The sequence below is a fragment of the Petromyzon marinus genome, chromosome 52, assembly GCF_048934315.1.
Source record: "Petromyzon marinus isolate PM22_M1 ecotype Great Lakes invasive population chromosome 52, UKy_Petmar_22M1.pri1.0, whole genome shotgun sequence".
NCBI lineage: Eukaryota > Metazoa > Chordata > Hyperoartia > Petromyzontiformes > Petromyzontidae > Petromyzon > Petromyzon marinus.
The window spans coordinates 998,100-1,017,681 of NC_133718.1; the positions used below are offsets into that span (position 1 = coordinate 998,100).

Genomic DNA, 19,582 nt, shown 5'->3' on the forward strand with positions numbered 1-19,582 from the left:
AGACCCCTAAGGTGTGACCCCCTAGGGTGGAGCCCCCTAGGGTGGGACCCCTAGGGTGGGACCCCTAGGGTGAGACCCCTAGGGTGGGACCCCTAGGGTGTGACCCCCTAGGGTGGGACCCCTAGGGTGGGACCCCTAGGGTGAGACCCCCTAGGGTGAGACCCCCTAGGGTGAGACCCCTAGGGTGGGACCCCCGCCCCCTACCCCCCCCCCCCCTCCACCCTGCAGCGAGCGTTGTTTTCAGATTTGCCGTGGAGGTTCGCGGTTCGAATCCGGCCGGCCGCCCTGGGGAACGCTGCTGCTGTTGCTGCTGCTGCGGCTGTGGTGGTGGTGGTGGTGATTCAACGTGATGGGAGCGGTGGGCCAGCGGACCCGAGTTCCATTGCCGCTCACGGCCAACACCGGTGACGATTATCTGAACCGGCCCTGGGCCTCTCCTAGGTCGACTCAGCCCCAAATTAATACCTGATGCGGTGTGTAAACTTCGCCTCTAGGGGGAGACAAAGGCGGCCGGGCGTCGTGCTGGCCACCCACGCCTTCGAATGCCGTGCCGACCATCATAGGTGCTCGCTGATGCCACCACTTGCGGAACACCACCACCAGCACCACCAGCAGCACCACCAGCACCAGCACCACCACCACCAGCACCACCACCACCAGCACCAGCACCACCACCACCAGCACCACCACCACCACCAGCACCACCACCACTAGCACCACCAACACACACCAACACCACTAGCACCACCACCAGCACCACCACCACCACCAGCACCACCAACACACACCAACACCACTAGCACCACCACCACCAGCACCACCACCACCAACACCACCACCACCACCAGCACCACCACCAGCACCACCAGCACCACCACCACCACTAGCACCACCAACACACAACAACACCACTAGCACCACCACCAGCACCACCACCACCACCACCAGCACCACCAACACACACCAACACCACTAGCACCACCACCAGCACCATCACCAGCACCATCACCAGCACCACCACCATCACCAGCACGACCAACACGGTTGTGTCTGCTGCCCGCCATCCAGCCGGTCAGCGGCGTAGCCTCACTCTGCGACTCCGCACGAACGAAGGCGAAGTGAACACCACCCCGGCAAGACAGAGAACTCAACAACACGAATGATGAGAGGAGATATCACCATCATCACGACGACGACGACGACGATGATAATAATCACGATCTGTGGCCCACTTCCCCTCTCACCGCCTCGTGACTCCGACCGCGAAGGATCACTGCCACGTGCATTTCCAGCCGGGCCTGGGGGAAGTTCCCGGTTCGTGATGAACTCGCGCTGTGACTGCGGAGCCAGCAGGCACGGCAAGTTATCTCTCTCTCTCTCCCCTCTCTCTCTCTCCCCTCTCTCTCTCTCCCCCCTCTCTCTCTCTCCCCTCTCTCTCTCTCACCCCTCTCTCTCTCTCTCACCCCTCTCTCTCTCTCCCCCCTCTCTGCCCTCTCTCTCCCCTCTCTCTCTCTCCCCTCTCTGCCCTCTCTCACCCCTCTCTCTCTCCCCCCTCTCTGCCCTCTCTCACCCCTCTCTCTCTCTCCCCTCTCTCCCCCCTCTCTCTCCCCTCTCTCTCTCCTCTCTCTCGCTCGCTCGCAGCGAGAGAATCGTTGGAAAATAAAAAATAATAAAACCGCAAAAGGAAAAAAAAATTGACAACCCCTTATGCTCCCGCCCCGGTGGCTAGGAGATGTTAACTGCCTCGCCTGGTACACAGGAGGTCGTGGGTTCGATCCCTACCCTGACGCCTGCTGCTGTATATTTGGAGTCTGCGGTGTCTCTCTCTCCTCGTGGCCGCGTGGATTTTTCTCCGGGTCCTCCGGTTTTTCCCTTCACATTTAGAATCAACATCGCGCGCGTTATTTGGCTGCTACTATAAATGTCCACGTGATAACGAGGATGTTGATGATAAGCCGCTTCGTTAAGCTACCATTTGTGGTAGCCAGGTCGCTTCTGAAAAAAAGACAATCTGCATAAAGCTCAGTGGGGCCTTACCTGCTAAGAGAAATGTACAAACATTAAAAACAAAACCTCCGCGTGCGACCGAGGGGCATGGCGTGGGTTCGCTTCTTCTGGCTAGGAGCCGGGGCGTCTGGACCCGCTGCTCTCCGTGTCGGCCCTTCGTCAATCCACTGCTGGATGAAGGCCTCCGCACACCGAGCCGAGTGGCACCGGCGGGAGTCGATTTGACCGCACTTGGCCGGCGACGGTTGCGGTCGGTGTGGTGGACGGGGTTGGTGGGACGTACACCCTTCCCTGGATTCGGCTGAAGGAAATTTAAAGTAAATAAATAAATAGCGCCTATTCATTTTTTCTCTCTCTCCCCGAGAGCGGTGAAGAATCCGTTTGGAAGTCTCCGAGAGATCCCGCGACCCTCAATCCCCGCCCGCCCTTCGTGCTGGGGAACAGAGCCACGGAAGTGGACCTCACAGAGCTACCTCTGAGATGCCTTCTTGGGTGGAGTTGTTCAACGTCTCATCCGTTCCCACGCTGTTCTGCACAGGGATTCACCTCCCCCGGCTTCCGTCGCACCGACGAAGTGGCGCCACGCACGGCGGAGCTCGTGTCGGGAAAACCACATCCCAATGCTGCGGTCAGCGCGGAGGCACCGTGAGCGGTGCGGACTCCCGCTAGAGGGAGCGACAGCCAGCCAGGGTTACCTTGGGGCGTGATACGCCGCCGGTTCACCTGCCGTCACGTGACCGGACGATATTGGAGGGGGGCCACCGGTGGACGGGGGCCGCTGGGCGGTCACGTGGTCCAAAGGAGCTCTCGGGAGCCTTCGGGAAGGGGCCAGAGAGACCTGGAAGGTGGGCGGGGCGAGGGGCGGAGCCAGCCCCAGCCCCAGCCCAGGGGGATATAACGAGGGCCCCGTGAGGAGCTCGAGGTTCTTCGTGTGCTGGTGTGAAGAAGATCCACGTCGGGGAGAAGAAGCCTCTAGCCACGTGGTCCGGGACCCAGCTCGTGGTCCGGGCCGGGAGAGTGAACTTTGTCTAGTTCTGCCATAGTGTGGCTAGATGGGCGTTCAACACCAGAGTGTGTAGGTCGTGTTTTATTCACGTGACAAACACCTAATTAGTTGGCTGTGTCGGCTGGTGGCGGGTTTAACGACACATTTATAGTCACGCGATCTCACCCTAAAAAACCTTCTAGATACTTTACTCTCACGTCTTCCTGCGTCATGATCTTTTATTTTTATAATTATTCTTAAAACTCCTCCCCCTTTCCTCCCCTGCCTCCTCCTCCCCCCCTCCTCCCCCCCCCCCCTTCTTCTTTTTCTTCTTCCAGTGACGCTCCGGATCACCGCAGAGCAAAGGGGACGCGACACTTCCCCAGCCGCCGTGCCGTACGAGGGGGACGTGAAAGAGAAGGTTCGTCCAGAAACGTCCTGGCTGTGAACGTCCGGTGACCACCCTACCATGTCCACGCACGTGCAGCGCTGGGCCACCGTCGCCCAGACGTGCTTGCCCGGGTAATCCTACGGCCTTGCTCCTCGTATTTTCCGGTAAACCTACGAGCAGGTTTCTAGGAACGCCGAGCACTAAGCTACAACTGAATGTTTAAATCAGGCACATGTACACAACAAAGACAAAGAGACCTCCCGTGTAGCCTTAACAGACTGTTGGGGCAAGTTCTGTTGGCGAGTAGCACCGACGAAGGCCGGCACGGCTCACGAGGGGATGGGTGGCCAGCACTATGCCCGGCCGCCTTTGTCTCCCTGGTGTCAATGTTTACACACCGCACCAGGTACTCATTTGAGGCTGAGTCGACTTAGGGGAGTCCCAGGACCGGTTTAGATAATCGTCACCGGTGTTGGCCGTGAGCGGGAAGAAAACTTGGGTAGCCGGTTCGTAGCGCTGCGTAGCGCTGACCCCTGAACTACACCACAACAACAACTACCGCCATTCGCCAATAAGTGGCGGTGACGTCACCACGGCGCTTGTGCCAGGCTATGTGCACGTGAACGCCAAGTGAAGTGTCGAACGCCCGCAGGCAGGAGGTTACGGGACAGACATAGGTACCATCGGTCGACTGAATGAGATGGCTGGCCGATGCCCCACCTGTGCACCCTATATTCACACAACAAAGACAAAGATCCCCATATAGCCTTAACAGACTGTAGGGGCAAGTGCTGTTAGCGAGCACCTTTGAAGGCCGGAACGGTACACGAGGGGGTGGGTGGCCACCACGCCCGACCGCCTTTGTCTCCCTAGTGGCAATGTTTACACACCGCACCAGGTACTCATTTGAGGCTGAGTCGACCTAGGGGAAGCCCGGGACCGGTTCAGATAATCGTCACTGGTGTTGGCCGTGAGCGGGAATCAAACCCGGTTCGCCAGGTTCATAGCGCAGCGCGCTAACCGCTACACTACCGCTCCCCACACAATCACACACACACGTTCACACACACATACAAACACTCACCAACACTCACAACAATAATGCAAGCACGGTGGCCAGAGTGCACGGGCGACTCTTACCGGCGTCCATCAGCGCCTGGTAGCAATTGTCCACCCGCTGCTTGCTCTGCGGGCAGAGGTGGAACACGAGTCACAGGTGGACCACGAGTCACAGATGGAACACGAGTCACAGGTGGAACACGAGTCACAGGTGGACCACGAGTCACAGATGGAACACGAGTCACAGGTGGAACACGAGTCATAGATGGAACACGAGTCACAGATGGAACACGAGTCACAGATGGAACACGAGTCACAGGTGGAACACGAGTCACAGGTGGAACACGAGTCACAGGTGGAACACGAGTCATAGATGGAACACGAGTCACAGGTGGAACACGAGTCACAGATGGAACACGAGTCACAGGTGGAACACGAGTCACAGGTGGAACACGAGTCACAGGTGGAACACGAGTCATAGATGGAACACGAGTCACAGATGGAACACGAGTCACAGATGGAACACGAGTCACAGGTGGAACACGAGTCACAGATGGAACACGAGTCACAGGTGGAACACGAGTCACAGGTGGAACACGAGTCACAGATGGAACACGAGTCACAGGTAGGACACGAGTCACGGATGGAACACGAGTCACAGGTGAAACACGAGTCACAGATGGAACACGAGTCACAGATGGAACACGAGTCTCAGATGGACCACGAGTCACAGATGGAACACGAGTCACAGGTAGGACACGAGTCACGGATGGAACACGAGTCACAGGTGAAACACGAGTCACAGATGGAACACGAGTCACAGATGGAACACGAGTAACAGGTAGGGCATGAGTCACAGGTGGAACACGAGTCAAAGGTGGAACACGAGTCACAGGTGGAACACGAGTCAAAGATGGAACACGAGTCACAGGTGGAACACGAGTCAGAGATGGAACACGAGTCACAGATGGAACACGAGTCACAGGTAGAACACGAGTCACAGGTGGAACACGAGTCACAGGTGGAACACGAGTCACAGGTGGAACACGAGTCACAGGTGGAACACGAGTCACAGGTGGAACACGAGTCACAGGTGAAACACGAGTCACAGGTGGAACACGAGTCACAGATGGAACACGAGTCACAGATGGAACACGAGTCACAGATGGAACACGAGTCACAGGTAGGACACGAGTCACAGATGGAACACGAGTCACAGGTGGAACACGAGTCAAAGGTGGAACACGAGTCACAGGTGGAACACGAGTCACAGGTGGAACACGAGTCACAGATGGAACACGAGTCACAGGTAGAACACGAGTCACAGGTGGAACACGAGTCACAGATGGGACACGAGTCACAGATGGAATACGAGTCACAGATGGAACACGAGTCACAGGTGGAACACGAGTCACAGGTCGAACACGAGTCACAGGTGGAACACGAGTCACAGGTGGAACACGAGTCACAGATGGAACACGAGTCACAGGTGGAAAACGAGTCAGATGTGGAACACGAGTCACAGATGGAACACGAGTCACAGATGGAACACGAGTCACAGATGGAACACGAGTCACAGGTAGGACACGAGTCACAGATGGAACACGAGTCACAGGTGGAACACGAGTCACAGGTGGAACACGAGTCACAGATGGAACACGAGTCACAGGTAGAACACGAGTCACAGGTGGAACACGAGTCACAGATGGAATACGAGTCACAGATGGAACACGAGTCACAGGTGGAACACGAGTCACAGGTCGAACACGAGTCACAGGTGGAACACGAGTCACAGGTGGAACACGAGTCACAGGTGGAACACGAGTCACAGGTGGAACACGAGTCACAGATGGAACACGAGTCAGATGTGGAACACGAGTCAGATGTGGAACACGAGTCACAGATGGAACACGAGTCACAGATGGATCACGAGTCACAGGTGGAACAGGAGTCACATGTGGAACACGAGTCACAGATGGAACACGAGTCACAGGTAGGACACGAGTCACAGGTGGAACACGAGTCACAGATGGAACACGAGTCACAGATGGAACACGAGTCACAGATGGATCACGAGTCACAGGTGGAACAGGAGTCACATGTGGAACACGAGTCACAGGTAGGACACGAGTCACAGGTGGAACACGAGTCACAGATGGAACACGAGTCACAGATAGAACACGAGTCACAGGTGGAACACGAGTCACAGGTGGAACACGAGTCACAGGTGGAACACGAGTCACAGGTGGAACACGAGTCACAGATGGAACACGAGTCACAGATGGAACACGAGTCACAGGTGGAACACGAGTCACAGATGGAACACGAGTCACAGATGGAACACGAGTCACAGGTGGAACACGAGTCACAGGTGGAACACGAGTCACAGATGGAACACGAGTCACAGGTGGAACACGAGTCACAGGTGGAACACGAGTCACAGGTGGAACACGAGTCACAGGTGGAACACGAGTCACAGGTAGGACACGAGTCACAGGTGGAACACGAGTCACAGGTAGGACACGAGTCACAGGTGGAACACGAGTCACAGGTGGAACACGAGTCACAGATGGAACACGAGTCACAGATGGAACACGAGTCACAGGTGGAACACGAGTCACAGGTGGAACACGAGTCACAGATGGAACACGGGTTATTACGAAATTATTATTACATTTTTATTCATTTTCATCTCATTCATTTCATTCATTGATCTCACTTTCTAATTTAATTTTCATTAAAAAAAATTCAATTGAAAATTGTCACGAATTCATTTTTTATTTCACTACATTTTGATTTATTTAAAAATGGTCAAGCGGCCCCGCCGAGCCTTGTCGCTCTTTGCTGAGAAAATCCCGTGACGAACATTGGCAAGAGTGGGCCATTGTGTGCCCGCGTCACGCTGCCAGAGTTTGCGTTGTGCTGTACTCCCTAGGGTCGCCAACACGCGCCCAGCGGCCACCAACAATCCAACCGTCCGGCGTTCCCGCGACTGCGCGAGACTGCAACTTGGCACGAGTCTCTTTGAAGCGATTCGCAAGGCCTCTTCTGATGAATCAAGTGGCTTCACACAACACGAATGTATACTACTGGTTGATTTAATGACATTGTAAAAGGTACACGTATGATGATCGTTTTAATCATTGCGCCTATTTACAAAGAAAAACCTCACCGTGTCTCGCGACCGATTTTTAAAGAGGTTACTGCCCAGTTGTTGCAGTAGGGGTGCGATGTTACTTACTGCTGTGTGTGTGTGTGTACGTATGTGTGTGTGTGTGCGTGTGCGTGTGTGTGTGCGTGTGTGTGTGTGTGCGTGTGTGTGTGTGTGCATGTGTGTGTGTGCATGTGTGTGTGTGCATGTGTGTGTGTGCATGTGTGTACGTGTGTGTGTGCGTGTGTGTTTGCGTGTGCGTGTGCGTTGGGAGCTGGACCGGTACCGCCTGGATCTCTGTGGTATTCAGGAGGTCCGGTGGATCGGTTCTGGCTCCTGCCACCATGAGGGGTGGACAGTCCTCTACTCGGGGCAGGAGACTGCCAAACAACAGGGAGTGGCTCTACTATTGAACAAAATAATGAAGGGGGCTTGGGAGCGTGGTGGTGAGGTGTGGGAAGCTGTAAGCCCCGGGCTACTTTGGGCTCGCCTTCCCATCAATAGGAGGCGAGGAGTGGTGGTCGTGGTTACTTATGCCCCCACCGAAGACGAACATCTGTGGAGGGATGCAGGCAAAGCCAATGAGTCAGATGCCTTCTATAACCTCCTGTCACAGGTGCTGGCTAAAGTGGCCCCTCGGGATAGAGTCATCTTGTTGGGTGACTTCAATGCCCGAGTGGGTCATGATGCTGGCACCTGGTCTGGAGTGATTGGAGGGCATGGGCCAGATCAGCTCAATAACAACGGTAGAAGGCTGCTAGATTATTGTGCAGCCCATGGGCTTGTAATTACCAACACGTTGTTCCGGCATCGGCGCATCCACACAACATCATGGATGCATGCCGGGTCCAAGCAAGAACATCTGCTGGACTACATGGTGACGGAACAGCGGATGTGGGCCTATGTCCTTGACACCAGGACCTACCGTGGAGCTGATCTGCCCTCTGACCATCGACTTGTCATCTGTAAGATGTGCCTGCCATTCTTCCACTCCGGTGGTGGGTGTACACCCACGACCCCATTCCAACCTAAGGTGGCCTGGTCTCAGCTAGCTGATGGAAGTTGCAAGCGAGAATTTCATCATCGCTTGCGGCTGGGGTTGGCATCGTTCCCCACTCCTCCTGATGTCGAGGGTAAATGGGCGAGGTTTAGGACTGTGACTCATGCAGCTGCAATGGCTGCTTTGATATGTGTTCCAGACCTCCGCAGAGACCCTGGCTGACAGAGGAGGTGTTCAAGATGGTTGAGAAAAAACGACAGGCCCACTCTAATCGTCTACAGCATCCCACGTCAGAGAATGAGTAGGCTTACCGCAGCATTCGCTCGGAAATTCGGAGAGCCGTGAGGCGCTGCAAGGATCGGTGGTGGTCGCGGGTTGCTGAGGAGATGGAGTCTGCCTCAATGGCCCGCGATCACAAATCGCTCTTTAACTCCATTAAAAAAGTAACCTGCAGCGCCACACCTATTACCATCATTAGGGGAAAAAGCGGTGATCCAATCTCCAACTCCCAGGAACAGGTTTGCAGATTTGCTGAGCATTTCTGTGAAGTCCTGGGGTAGGGAAAATCCCACGAAATGGAAAACATCATGGCACAAAGTGAGGATGACCCTGCTGAGGCTGCGGTGCCTCAAATATTTGAAGAAGTCACCCCCTGTGAGTGGCTGGCTGAGGTGCCATCTGTTGAGGAAGTACTAAAGGCGATCTGGGGTCTGAGACCACCAAAACTAAGCACCTGCCTGGGTATTTTGTGCCATCGGACACTCCACCCCCACAACTCCCAATTGTGGAGAGAGTGGAGAGTTTCCCATACCAGGGCAGTGTGCTCATGACCGGCTCCGGTTTAACAGCAGAGGTCTCACTCCAAATAAGTCGAGCGGCATTATCTTTTCATCGGTTGCGTAATGCTGTGTTGAAGCTACCTGATCTGTTGCTCCGCACGAAACTTCGGGTCTTCTCGGCCACAGGCATTCCCTCCATTCTCTATGCTTGAGAAACGTGAACCCCCCCTAATGGAACATCTTGGCCAGTGATAAACATTTAGGCTGGCCTGCCTACGATCCATTCTGGGTTTAACCAGGCTGAATCATGTGAGAAGCTCACAAATCCTTGAAAGATCTGGACAAAGTCCCATCGGTGAGCTCCTCCGGCAGGCAAGGCTGCGTTGGCTGGGTCATGTAGCCCGCATGCCCAGCCCCCGCATGCCCAAACAGGTTTTGTTCGGCTGGATCGAGGGGGCTAAACGGGCGCGGCACGGGCTAGAGAAGAGATGGAGTGATGTGGTACAGGAGGACGTGGAGCTGAGTGGACTTGCCGATGACTGGTACCAGCGGTGTCAAGATCGGCCTCTGTGGAGGAGGCTCGTGAAGGACGCTACTGGGCAGTTGGAGGCAGTCGCCCTCCAACAACAATGGAGGGGGGAGGAGCGACGCTCACAACAACGAGCGGAGCGCCGGGTGGCTAAAACACAGAAAGTTGGCACAGTAGGGGGCACAAGTGTCGTGGTGACGTCACTACCACTTAGTGGCGAATGGCAGTTGTTGTTGTTGTGTGCGCGTGTGTGCGTGCATGCGTGCGTGTGTGTGTATGATCCAGGGGATCGGTGGTGCAGCGGTTAGCGCTACGCTGCACTACGAACCCGGCGACCCGAGTTTGATTCCCGCTCACGTCCACCAACACCGGTGACGAGTTTCTGAACCGGTCCTGGGTCTCCTCTCCTAGGTCGACTCAGCCCCAATTGAGTACCTGGTGCGGTGTGTAAACATCGCCACTGGGGAGACAAAGACGGTCGGGCGTGGTGCGGGCCACTCACCCCCTCGTGTTCCGTGCCGGCCTTCATAGCTTGCTACTCGCTAACAGCACTTGCCCCGACAGTCTGTTACAGGCTATACGGGGGATCTTTGTCTTTGGTGTCGGTGGCGGGTTTAACGATGCATTTATATTGACACTATCTAACCCACAACAAAGACACCTCCATTATAGATGTCCGGTAGCCGGCGTCTGGCGCAGTCTGGCCACAGCCCTGCACCATGGACGGCCCCAACGACGGACTCCCACGGTGGTAGCGAGAGAAGAGCTATGCGGAGGAGGCGGTCGACCGAGCGACCGAGCGACCGAGCGAGTGACCGAATGACCAAGTGACAAACTGACTGACCGACTCATTGACTGACCGAGCGACAAACTGACTGACCGACTCATTGCCTGACTGAGCGACAAACTGACTGACCGACTCATTGCCTGACCAAGCGACAAACTGACTGACCGACTCATTGCCTGACCGAGCGACCGAGCGACCGAGTGACCGACCGACTGAATGACTGACTGAGCGACCGACTGACTGAGCGACTGACTGAGCGAGCGACCGAGTGACCGACCGACCGAACGACTGAGCGACTGAATGAGCGACCGACTGACTGACTGAGCGACTGACTGACTGACTGAGCCACTGACCGAGCGAGCGACCGAGCGACCGACCGACTGAACGACTGACTGAGCGACTAACTGAGCAACTGACTGAGCGACCGACTGACTGACTGAGCGACTGACTGAGCGAGCGACCGAACGACCAAGTGACCAACTGAACGACTGACCGAGCGACTGGCTGAGCAACTGACTGACTGAGCAACTGACTGAGCAACTGACTGACTGACTGAGCGACTGACTGAGCGACCGACCGAGTGACCGACCGAGCGACCGACCTTTTCGACGAGCTTGGCGTTGAGGTTGTTGGCCAAGCGGTCGCGGTTGCACTCCGCCTCCAGCAGGTCGCGGCACTTGACCTCCTGCGACCTCTTGGACTGGAAGAGAAGGCCGGGGAACCAATTGATGAAATGATGCAGTCGTTCAGGTGAATGATGGTGGCGACGGTCGGGGTGATTATGGTGGTGGTGGTGGTGACGATGGCAACGGTGGTTGGAGCCTTCTTTAACTAAGAAGTGGGAGCCTTCTTTAACAATTGGTTGGAGGTTTCTTTAATTAAGAAGATGTAGCCTTATTCTTAATTCTTTCGGTAAAGTCACGTTGAAGGGAAACAACAAAATAATAATATATAAAACAATAAAAATTCTCACGACGTTTCGACCATAACACAAACGGTCGTCTTCAGGTGTGTGACCGTTTGTGTTATGGTCGAAACGTCGTGAGAATTTTTATTGTTTTATATATATTTTATTATTTTGTTGTTTCCCTTCAATGTGACTTTACCGAAAGAACTAAGAATATGAATTACTGCAGTCACGAAAGCTTTAAATCAAAAGTGGTAGCCTTCTTTAACAATTGGTTGGAGCTTTCTTTAATTAAGAAGTGGGAGCCTTCTTTAACAATTTGTTGGAGATTTCTTTAATTAAGAAGTGGTAGCCTTCTTTAACAATTGTTTGGAGCTTTCTTTAATTAAGAAGTGGGGGCGTATAAGAAAGAATCGGGCTTTAAATAAAGTGGGGAATTCAAGGGTCTCTGTGTGAGTATATGCGTCTCTGTGTGAGTCTATGGGTCTCTGCGTGAGTCTATGGGTCTCTGAGTAAGTCTATGTGTCTCTGTGTGAGTCTGTGGGTCTCTGTGTGAGTCTATGGGTCTCTGTGTGAGTCTGTGGGTATCTGTGTGAGTCTATGTGTCTCTGTGTGAGTCTATGGGTCTCTGTGTGAGTCTATGGGTCTATGTGTGAGTATATGGTTCTCTGTGTGAGTCTATGGGTCTCTGTGTGAGTCTATGGGGCACTGTGTGAGTCTATGGGTCTCTGTGTGAGTCTATGGGTCTATGTGTGAGTATATGGTTCTCTGCCTGAGTATATGGGTCTCTGTGTGAGTCTATGGGTCTGTGTGAGTATATGCGTCTGTGTGAGTATATGGGTCTCTGTGTGAGTATATGGGTCTCTGTGTGAGTATATGGGTGTCTGTGTGAGTCTATGGGTCTCGGTGTGAGTATATGCGTCTCTGTGTGAGTATATGCTTCTCTGTGTGAGTATATGGGTCGCTGTGTGAGTCTATGTGTCTCTGTGTGAGTCTATGGGTCTCTGTGCGAGTCTATGGGTCGCTGTGTGAGTCTATGGGTCTCTGTGTGATTCTATGGGTCGCTGTGTGAGTCTATGGGTCTCTATGTGAGTATATGCGTCTCTGTGTGAGTATATGGGTCTCTGTGTGAGTATATGGGTCTCTGTGTGAGTATATAGGTCTCTTTGCGAGTCTATGGGTCGCTGTGTGAGTCTATGGGTCTCTGTGTGAGTCTATGGGTCTCTGTGTGAGTCTATGGGTCGCTGTGTGAGTCTATGGGTCTCTGTGTGAGTATATGGGTCTCTATGTGAGTATATGGGTCCCTGTGTGAGTATATGCGTCTCTTTGTGAGTCTATGGGTCTCTATATGAGTCTATGGGTCTGTCTATGAGTCTATGGGTCTCTGTGTGAGTCTATGGGTCTCTGTGTGAGTATATGGGTCTCTGTGTGAGTATATGGGTCTCTGTGTGAGTATATGGGTCTCTGTGTGAGTCTATAGGTCTCTATGTAAGTATATGGGTCTCTGAGTGAGTATATGCATCTCTTTGTGAGTCTATGGGTCGCTATGTGAGTCTATGGGACTCTGTGTGAGTCTATAGGTCTCTTTGTGAGTCTATGGGTCTCTTCATGAGTCTATGGGTCTCTGCGTGCGTATATGGGTCTCTGCCTGAGTCAATGGGTCTCTGTGTGAGTCTATGGGTCGCTGTGTGAGTCTATGGGTCTCTGTGTGATTCTATGGGTCACTGTGTGAGTCTATGGGTCTCTGTGTGAGTATATGCGTCTCTGTGTGAGTCTATGGGTCTCTGTGTGAGTATATGGGTCTCTGTGTGAGTATATAGGTCTCTTTGCGAGTCTATGGGTCGCTGTGTGAGTCTATGGGTCGCTGTGTGAGTCTATGGGTCTCTGTGTGAGTCTATGGGTCGCTGTGTGAGTATATGGGTTTCTATGTGAGTATATGGGTCTCTGTGTGAGTATATGCGTCTCTTTGTGAGTCTATGGGTCTCTTTATGAGTCTATGGGTCTGTTTATGAGTCTATGGGTCTCTGTGTGAGTCTATGGGTCTCTGTGTGAGTATATGGGTCTCTGTGTGAGTATATGGGTCTCTGTGTGTGTCTATGGGTCTGTCTATGAGTCTATGGGTCTCTGTGTGAGTCTATGGGTCTCTGTGTGAGTATATGGGTCTCTGTGTGAGTATATGGGTCTTTGTGTGAGTATAGGGGTCTCTGTGTGAGTCTATGGGTCTCTATGTGAGTATATGGGTCTCTGTGTGAGTATATGCGTCTCTTTGTGAGTCTATGGGTCGCTGTGTGAGTCTATGGGTCTCTGTGTGAGTCTATAGGTCTCTTTGTGAGTCTATGGGTCTCTTTATGACTTTATGGGTCTCTGCGTGCATATATGTGTCTCTGCCTGAGTGTATGGGTCTCTGTGTGAGTCTATGGGTCTCTGTGTGAGTCTATGGGTCTCTGTGTGAGTATATGGGTCTCTGTGTGAGTATATGCGTCTCTGTGTGAGTATATGGGTCTCTGTGTGAGTCTATGGGTCGCTGTGTGAGTATATGGGTCTCTGTGTGAGTCTATGGGTCGCTGTGTGAGTCTATGGGTCTCTGTGTGAGTATATGCATCTCTGTGTGAGTATATGGGTCTCTGCCTGAGTATATGGGTCTCTGTGTGAGTCTATGGGTCGCTGTGTGAGTCTATGGGTCTCTGTGTGAGTATATGCATCTCTGTGTGAGTATATGGGTCTCTGTGTGAGTCTATGGGTCTCTGTGTGAGTCTATGAGTCTCTGTGTGAGCATATGGTCTCTGTGTGAGTCTATGGGTCTCTGTGTGAGTCTACGGGTCGCTGTGTGAGTCTATGGGTCTCTATGTGGTCTATGGGTCTCTGTTTGAATCTATGTTCGCTGTGTGAGTATATGGTTCACTGTGTGCTTCAATGGGTCTCTGTGTGAGTCTATGGGTCTGTGTGTGAGTATATGGGTCACTGTGTGAGTATATGGGACTCTGAGTGAGTCTATGGGTCTCTTTGTGAGTCTATGGGTCGCTGTGTGAGTATATGGGTCTCTGTGTGAGTCTATGGGTCTCTGTCAGTCTATGGGTCTCTGTTTGAATCGATAGTCGCTGTGTGAGTATATGGGTCACTCTGTGCATCTATGGGTCTCTGTGTTAGTCTATGGGTCTGTGTGTGAGTATATGGGTCACTGTGTGAGTCTATGGGTCTCTGTGTGAGTATATGCATCTCTGTGTGAGTATATGGGTCTCTGTGTGAGTATATGGGTCTTTGTGTGAGTATATGGTTCTCTGTGCGAGTCTATGGGTCTCTGTGTGAGCATATGCGTCTCTGTGTGAGTATATGCGTCTCTGTGTGAGTATATAGGTCGCTGTGTGAGTCTATAGGTCTCTGTGCGAGTATATGTGTCTCTGTGTGAGTCTATGGGTCTCTTTGTGAGTCTATGGGTCTCTGTGTGAGTCAATGGGTCTCTGTGTGAGTCTATGGGTCTCTGTGAGAGTCTATGGGTCTCTGTGTGAGCCTATGGGTCTCTGTGTGAGTATATGGGTTTCTGTGTGAGTCTATGGGTCTATCTCTGATTCTATGGGTTTCTGTGTGAGTCTATGGGTCTTTGTTTGAGTCTATGGGCCTCTGTGTGAGTCTATGGGTCTCTGTATGAGTCTGTGGGTCTCTGTGTGAGTCTATGGGGCACTGTGTGAGTCTATGGGTCTTTGTGTGATTCTATGGGTTTCTGTGTGAGTCTATGGGTCTCTGTGTGAGTCAATGGGTCTCTGTGTGAGTCTATGGGTCTCTGTGTGAGTCTGTGGGTCTCTGTGTGAGTCTATGGGGCACTGTGTGAGTCTATGGGGTCTCTGTGTGAGTCTATGGGTCTGTGTGAGTATATGCGTCTGTGTGAGTGTATGGGTGTCTGTGTGAGTATATGGGTCTCTGTGTGAGTATATGGGTCTCTGTGTGAGTATATGGGTGTCTGTGTGAGTCTATGGGTCTCTGTGCGAGTATATGTGTCTCTGTGTGAGTATATGGGTCGCTGTGTGAGTCTATGGGTCTCTGTGTGAGTCTATGGGTCTCTGTGTGAATCTATGGGTCTCTGTGCGAGTCGATGGGTCTCTATGTGAGTCTATGGGTCTCTGTGTGAGTCTATGGGTCTCTGTGTGAGTCTATGGGTCGCTGTGTGAGTCTATGGGTCTCTGTGTGAGTATATGGGTCTCTGTGTGAGTATATGGGTCTCTGTGTGAGTATATGGGTCTCTGTGTGAGCATATGGGTCTCTGTGTGAGTCTATGGGTCTCTGTGTGTGTCTATGGGTCTCTGTGTGAGTCTATGGGTCTCTGTGTGAGTCTGTGGGTCTCTGTGTGAGTCTATGGGGCACTGTGTGGGTCTATGGGTCTCTGTGTAAGTCTATGGGTCTATGTGTGAGTATATGGTTCTCTGCCTGAGTATATGGGTTTCTGTGTGAGTCTATGAGTCTGTGTGAGTATATGCGTCTGTGTGAGTATATGGGTCTCTGTGTGAGTATATGGGTCTCTGTGTGAGTATATGGGTGTCTGTGTTAGTCTATGGGTGTCTGTGTGAGTATATGTGTCTCTGTGTGAGTCTATGGTTCTCTGTGCGAGTCGATGGGTCTCTGTGTGAGTCCATGGGTCTCTGTGTGAGTCTATGGGTCTCTGTGTGAGTATATGCGTCTCTGCGTGAGTATATGGGTCTCTGTGTGAGTCTATGGGTCTGTCTATGAGTCCATGGGTCTCTGTGTGAGTCTATAGGTCTCTTTGTGAGTCTATGCGTCTCTTTATGACTTTATGGGTCTCTGCGTGCGTATATGGGTCTCTGCCTGAGTGTATGGGTCTCTGTGTGAGTCTATGGGCCTCTGTGTGAGTCTATGGGTCTCTGTGTGAGTATATGGGTCTCTGTGTGAGTCTATGGGTCGCTGTGTAAGTATATGCATCTCTGTGTGAGTATATGGGTCTCTGTGTGAGTCTATGGGTCGCTGTGTGAGTATATGGGTCTCTGTGTGAGTATATGGGTCTCTGCCTGAGTATATGGGTCTCTGTGTGAGTCTATGGGTCGCTGTGTGAGTCTATGGGTCTCTGTGTGAGTATATGCATCTCTGTGTGAGTATATGGGTCTCTGTGTGAGTCTATGCGTCTCTGTGTGAGTCTATGAGTCTCTGTGTGAGCATATGGTCTCTGTGTGAGTCTATGGGTCTCTGTGTGAGTCTACGGGTGGCTGTGTGAGTCTATGGGTCTCTATGTGAGTCTATGGGTCTCTGTTTGAATCTATGTTCGCTGTGTGAGTATATGGGTCACTGTGTGCTTCAATGGGTCTCTGTGTGAGTCTATGGGTCTGTGTGTGAGTATATGCGTCACTGTGTGAGTATATGGGACTCTGAGTGAGTCTATGGGTCTTTTTGTGAGTCTATGGGTCGCTGTGTGAGTATATGGGTCTCTGTGTGAGTCTATGGGTCTCTGTGCGAGTCTATGGGTCTCTGTGTGAGTATATGCGTCTCTGTGTGAGTATATGCGTCTCTGTGTGAGTATATAGGTCGCTGTGTGAGTCTATAGGTCTCTGTGCGAGTATATGTGTCTCTGTGTGAGTCTATGGGTCTCTTTGTGAGTCTATGGGTCTCTGTGTGAGTCAATGGGTCTCTGTGTGAGTCTATGGGTCTCTGTGAGAGTCGATGTGTCTCTGTGTGAGCCTATTGGTCTCTGTGTGAGTATATGGATTTCTGTGTGAGTCTATGTGTCTCTCTCTGATTATATGGGTTTCTGTGTGAGTCTATGGGTCTCTGTTTGAGTCTATGGGCCTCTGTGTGAGTCTATGGGTCTCTGTATGAGTCTGTGGGTCTCTGTGTGAGTCTATGGGGCACTGTGTGAGTCTATGGGTCTCTGTGTGAGTCTATGGGTCTGTGTGAGTATATGCGTCTGTGTGAGTGTATGGGTGTCTGTGTGAGTATATGGGTCTCTGTGTGAGTATATGGGTCTCTGTGTGAGTATATGGGTGTCTGTGTGAGTCTATGGGTCTCTGTGTGAGTATATGTGTCTCTGTGTGAGTATATGGGTCGCTGTGTGAGTCTATGGGTCTCTGTGTGAGTCTATGGGTCTCTGTGTGAATCTATGGGTCTCTGTGCGAGTCGATGGGTCTCTATGTGAGTCTATGGGTCTCTGTGTGAGCCTATGGGTCTCTGTGTGAGTCTATGGGTCTCTGTGTGAGTATATGGGTCTCTGTGTGAGCATATGGGTCTCTGTGTGAGTCTATGGGTCTCTGTGTGTGTCTATGGGTCTCTGTGTGAGTCTATGGGTCTCTGTGTGAGTCTGTGGGTCTCTGTGTGAGTCTATGGGGCACTGTGTGGGTCTATGGGTCTCTGTGTAAGTCTATGGGTCTATGTGTGAGTATATGGTTCTCTGCCTGAGTATATGGGTTTCTGTGTGAGTCTATGAGTCTGTGTGAGTACATGCGTCTGTGTGAGTATATGGGTCTCTGTGTGAGTATATGGGTCTCTGTGTGAGTATATGGGTGTCTGTGTTAGTCTATGGGTGTCTGTGTGAGTATATGTGTCTCTGTGTGAGTCTATGGTTCTCTGTGCGAGTCGATGGGTCTCTGTGTGAGTCCATGGGTCTCTGTGTGAGTCTATGGGTCTCTGTATGAGTATATGCGTCTCTGCGTGAGTATATGGGTCTCTGTGTGAGTATATGGGTCTCTGTGTGAGTATATGGGTCTCTGTGTGAGTCTATGGGTCTCTGTATGAGTATATGCGTCTCTGTGTGAGTCTATGGGTCTCTGTGTGAGTCTATGGGTCTGTCTATGAGTCTATAGGTCTCTGTGTGAGTATATGGGTCTCTGTGTGAGTATATGCGTCTCTTTGTGAGTCTATGGGTCTCTGTGTGAGTCTATGGGTCTGTCTATGAGTCCATGGGTCTCTGTGTGAGTCTATAGGTCTCTTTGTGAGTCTATGCGTCTCTTTATGACTTTATGGGTCTCTGCGTGCGTATATGGGTCTCTGCCTGAGTGTATGGGTCTCTGTGTGAGTCTATGGGTCTCTGTGTGAGTCTATGGGTCTCTGTGTGAGTATATGGGCCTCTGTGTGAGTATATGCGTCTCTGTGTGAGTATATGGGTCTCTGTGTGAGTCTATGGGTCGCTGTGTGAGTATATGCATCTCTGTGTGAGTATATGGGTCTCTGTGTGAGTCTATGCGTCTCTGTGTGAGTCTATGAGTCTCTGTGTGAGCATATGGTCTCTGTGTGAGTCTATGGGTCTCTGTGTGAGTCTACGGGTCGCTGTGTGAGTCTATGGGTCTCTATGTGAGTCTATGGGTCTCTGTTTGAATCTATGTTCGCTGTGTGAGTATATGGGTCACTGTGTGCTTCAATGGGTCTCTGTGTGAGTCTATGGGTCTGTGTGTGAGTATATGGGTCACTGTGTGAGTATATGGGACTCTGAGTGAGTCTATGGGTCTTTTTGTGAGTCTATGGGTCGCTGTGTGAGTATATGGGTCTCTGTGTGAGTCTATGGGTCTCTGTCAGTCTATTTGTCTCTGTTTGAATCGATAGTCGCTGTGTGAGTATATGGGTCACTCTGTGCATCTATGGGTCTCTGTGTTAGTATATGGGTCTATGTGTGAGTATATGGGTCACTGTGTGAGTCTATGGGTCTCTGTGTGAGTATATGCATCTCTGTGTGAGTATATGGGTCTCTGTGTGAGTATATGGGTCTTTGTGTGAGTATATGGTTCTCTGTGCGAGTCTATGGGTCTCTGTGTGAGTATATGCGTCTCTGTGTGAGTATATGCGTCTCTGTGTGAGTATATAGGTCGCTGTGTGAGTCTATAGGTCTCTGTGCGAGTACATGTGACTCTGTGTGAGTCTATGGGTCTCTTTGTGAGTCTATGGGTCTCTGTGTGAGTCAATGGGTCTCTGTGTGAGTCTATGGGTCTCTGTGAGAGTCTATGTGTCTCTGTGAGAGCCTATGGGTCTCTGTGTGAGTATATGGATTTCTGTGTGAGTC

At 52.0% G+C, this 19,582-nt stretch overlaps 1 protein-coding gene and 1 long non-coding RNA gene across 3 annotated transcripts in view; one reads left to right on the plus strand and one right to left on the minus strand.

Annotated features, from left to right (window-relative positions):
• Positions 1 to 19,582, minus strand: part of LOC116953549 (proline-serine-threonine phosphatase-interacting protein 1-like) — a 72,692-nt gene that overhangs the window by 26,224 nt on the left and 26,886 nt on the right. For both annotated transcript variants that reach the window (XM_032973848.2, XM_076075103.1), the window contains exons 7-8: positions 11,290 to 11,388; positions 4,524 to 4,569 (exon numbers count right to left, since the gene is read on the minus strand). In XM_032973848.2, coding sequence (XP_032829739.1) covers positions 4,524 to 4,569; positions 11,290 to 11,388 — 145 coding nt within the window. The remainder of the gene's footprint in view (positions 1 to 4,523; positions 4,570 to 11,289; positions 11,389 to 19,582) is intronic.
• Positions 3,326 to 7,613, plus strand: LOC142931303 (uncharacterized). The gene is made up of 2 exons (XR_012947298.1): positions 3,326 to 3,413; positions 7,378 to 7,613. It is a non-coding gene; the product is annotated as an uncharacterized LOC142931303 (long non-coding RNA).